The sequence below is a fragment of the Verticillium alfalfae genome, genomic scaffold (assembly GCF_000150825.1).
Source record: "Verticillium alfalfae VaMs.102 supercont1.1 genomic scaffold, whole genome shotgun sequence".
Classification (NCBI taxonomy): domain Eukaryota; kingdom Fungi; phylum Ascomycota; class Sordariomycetes; order Glomerellales; family Plectosphaerellaceae; genus Verticillium; species Verticillium alfalfae.
Genome location: NW_003315038.1, coordinates 3,566,564 through 3,569,647, shown reverse-complemented (window position 1 = coordinate 3,569,647; position 3,084 = coordinate 3,566,564). Strand labels below are relative to the sequence as shown.

The following is a 3,084-nucleotide window of genomic DNA, read 5'->3' as shown; positions in this document are numbered from 1 at the left end:
CGAGATACTTGACAGCAGGGCAGCACGCGCGTGTGATGGCGGGCAGGCCCGGGGCAGTAAAGCCGGGCAGCGCATGAGGGCGGCGGCGCGGGTCGTCGGCGGGTCGCCGAGGAGATGGTCGACAGGTCAAAGGGGGCGAGCAGCAGCTGGGCGAGCCAGAGAGCACGAGATAGCGCTCCTCCCAGATCCCAGTCGCGCTGGGAGGGCTCGGCGGCGGCGGCGTGGGCGCGGACAGAGTCGGTCAGGGCGAGGAGCGAGGGCCTGGCGGCCCTGCGCTCGGCAGACTCGAGGGCCGCCAGCAGGGGCTCGAGGTGGCGGGCCTCGACGGGCAGGAAGCGCAGGATAACGGCGGCGCCGCGGATCTTGGTCAGGGTGTAGACGAGGCGGGCAATGGCGGCGGGCAGGGGCTCGAGCAGCTGGGCTCGTGCGCTGGGCGCGGCTGACGACGGCCTCGTCAGGCGGCCGGCCTGCGTGTAGAGGTTCTCGAGGTACGAGGCGGCGAGGACGGGCAGCCATTTCGGCAGATGGGGATCGAGGAGCTGCGGTAGTTCTTGAAAGGGGTCGAGAAGCTATGGGCGCGCGTTTGGTCAGTTCTCGGGTTCCAGTCTCCTGTCACCTGGAAGGCTGGAAGGCTGGAAGGGAGGGGAAACAATCTTGATCGGAACAAGGAGGCAGCTCAGGCTCACGCACGGTGGATGTGAGCCTCGCCGTCTCGCTGATGCGGACGCGGGTGCGCAGCTCGCCGTTGGGTTTGCGCAGAAAGGGCGTCAGCGAGCGATCAAAGTCGGCTATGAGATCACTGGATGCCTTTTGGAGCTTGACGTCGCGATCATCCTCTGGGGCGTCCTCCATCGTCAAGTCCCGGTCCTGGTCCTGGTTCTGGTTCTGGTTCTGGTTCTCGTCGTAGATGGGGGGGGAACAGCGCCAGGCGAGGATTTCGAAAGAACGAGCGGGGATGTCACTATCATTTATTTGTCAGCTCCGGGAGTTCGGAGACAAGGGTCTTTTGAACGAACATGAACGCTCATGTCTGTGTAGCGGCGAGGGCTCTGCCGTATGGGATGCTGCCCTGAACGGATGGTGTGGTGGTAAGTTCGTGAGGAGGCTGTCATGAGGAAGATGGGTGTGTCGTTGGAGTTGGTCGTTGAGAGTGAGAGCGATTCTGAGGGCTCCGGTGACAGTGTATGGACTGGTAGAGCACGGTGACTGCACACAGTACCACCACAGCACATTCATGACATGTGATGTGGACGATGAGAGCGAAGGAGATGATGAATGCATCAAACGCTCAGCAATGAACCAGAGTTGGAAGAGCAAAGGAGCACTTCTCCCAGCTGTCGCGAACAGAGAGAGCACCCATCCCCTCTCCCCGCCAAGCATCGAACATGAGCACTCCATATTGTCACGGGTTCATCATCGGCGGCCAAAACTACCATGTGAGAACGCCGACTGCTCATTTCCCTGCTATATACATCTTGCCAGGTATGTCAAAAGAGAACCCCCGAAAACACCAGATTTTATTGTAGTTTGGAACCCAGAAACGACTGAGCCTAGTCGCTGCCCGGCGTGGGCGCATCCTCAATCGCCTCATCCATCGCCGCCTCGTCTCCGTTCTCCTGCGTCTCCGTCTCCTGCGTCTCGTTCTGCTGCTGCTGCTGCTGCTGCTGCTGCTGCTGCTGCTGCACCTGCGCCTGCTTCTCCTTGGTGAGCGCCAGGTTGACGAGCGGCGTCGTGTCGTTGAAGAGGCGCAGCAGCATGGCCGAGCGGTCCTCCTTGGGCAGCATGAGGTTGAGCGAGTGCAGGCTCTTCCACAGCGGCAGCGCCATGCGCTCGGTGAAGCCGTCGGGCGTGCCGTCGGGCTCGAGCCGCAGCACGAGGCAGCCCATGCCAATGTCGCGCACGCGCTCGCCCACCTCGCCGAGCGCGCGCCACGCGCCGTCGGCAATCTTGGGGAACATCTCAATAAGCAGCCGCCGCAGCGTCTCCTTGTTCGTGAGCCGCACGATGCGCTCCTCGCCGACGTAGCCCTGCACGATCGGCATGCCCTCCGACTGGATCCGCCACCGGCACACCTCGGCCGACGGCGCGTCCTGCCGCATGAACATCTTGACGCCGCCGTGCACAAACTTGACGCCGCGGCCCTCGTTCTCCGTCAGCACGTCCTTGGCCAGCGACGACGTGTAGTAGATGGCCTTGGCCGGCTCGCCCGTCGCGTTGCGCACCATGAACCGGTCCTGCGGGAACCGCGCCGACACCGAGTAGAACGTCTTGATGTTCTGCAGCACCTCGTGTCCGGCGTCAGGTACTTGAACGGCTCCTCGATCTGGCCCGTGCTGGTTTGCGGATCGGCTTTGTGTTGGTCGGCTTCGGCGCCGCCACGGCAGGCGTGGCCTCCTCGGTCTTGGTCTCCTCCGTCTTGGCCTCCTCCGTCTTGACCTCCTCCGTCTTGACCGCCTCAGGCTCGGCCTCCTCTGTCTTGGCCTCTCCGCTGTTGCTCTCGTCGACCTTGGGCTTCTTCGAAGCCTGCGACTCTGTGTCGACGGCTTCATCCTCACGCGCCCGTTTCGTACCGTTGCTCGACGCGTCCTGGTCAATCAGCATGGCATCAGCCTCGGGCGCAGCCTCGACAGGCTCCTTCTCGACAGGCTTCTCAGCCTCAGGGGTGGCCTCGGCGGCGGCGGCGGCGGCAGCAGCAGGCGTGGCGGCCGCCGTCGTGGTCTGCGACTTGACGGGGACCGGCTCGGGCTTGATCTTGACCTCGGCCTTCTTTGTGCAGCACGGTGATGAAAAACCCGCCCGTGTCCTGCAGGTGCAGGTGAGCGTAGACCCGCGTTCGAGCGGGCAGGTCGGGCGCTGTCGCTCGTCGGGGGGCTGCGGGAAACATGAATTCGACAAACGCGGCCCGGGAACGGAAACGGCGTCCTTTGGCCGTCCATGAAAGTCGTTTGAACCCTCCTGCATCGACTTCCAAAGGCGGCCGGCCTTTGTCCATGGACCCTGCCCAGTCCTTGAAGCCCCGGGCCCCTCTGGGAGCCCAAGAAGTTCTTTGCGGCAGTCGAAAATCTTCGACCTTTGTCGGGCCCC

The 3,084-nt window shown here is 63.6% G+C and overlaps 3 protein-coding genes across 3 annotated transcripts in view; all 3 read right to left on the bottom strand.

The window, feature by feature from the left end:
* Positions 1 to 1,398, bottom strand: part of VDBG_01080 (conserved hypothetical protein) — a gene marked incomplete at both ends in the record, with an annotated part of 4,700 nt that extends 3,302 nt beyond the window's left edge. The window contains 3 exons of the mRNA XM_003009351.1: positions 9 to 569; positions 691 to 961; positions 1,301 to 1,398. Of these exons, the coding sequence (XP_003009397.1) occupies positions 9 to 569; positions 691 to 961; positions 1,301 to 1,398 (930 nt within the window). The remainder of the gene's footprint in view (positions 1 to 8; positions 570 to 690; positions 962 to 1,300) is intronic.
* Positions 1,399 to 1,550: 152 nt separating this feature from the next.
* VDBG_01079 (conserved hypothetical protein) lies at positions 1,551 to 2,042 on the bottom strand (the record flags this gene model as incomplete). The annotated part of the gene is made up of 1 exon (XM_003009350.1): positions 1,551 to 2,042. The coding sequence occupies one exon, from the start codon at positions 2,040 to 2,042 to the stop codon at positions 1,551 to 1,553; it is 492 nt and encodes a 163-aa protein (XP_003009396.1).
* Positions 2,043 to 2,298: 256 nt separating this feature from the next.
* Positions 2,299 to 2,961, bottom strand: VDBG_01078 (conserved hypothetical protein; the record flags this gene model as incomplete). The annotated part of the gene is made up of 1 exon (XM_003009349.1): positions 2,299 to 2,961. One exon carries the CDS (start codon positions 2,959 to 2,961, stop codon positions 2,299 to 2,301), a length of 663 nt encoding a protein of 220 aa, XP_003009395.1.
* Positions 2,962 to 3,084: the final 123 nt, after the last annotated feature.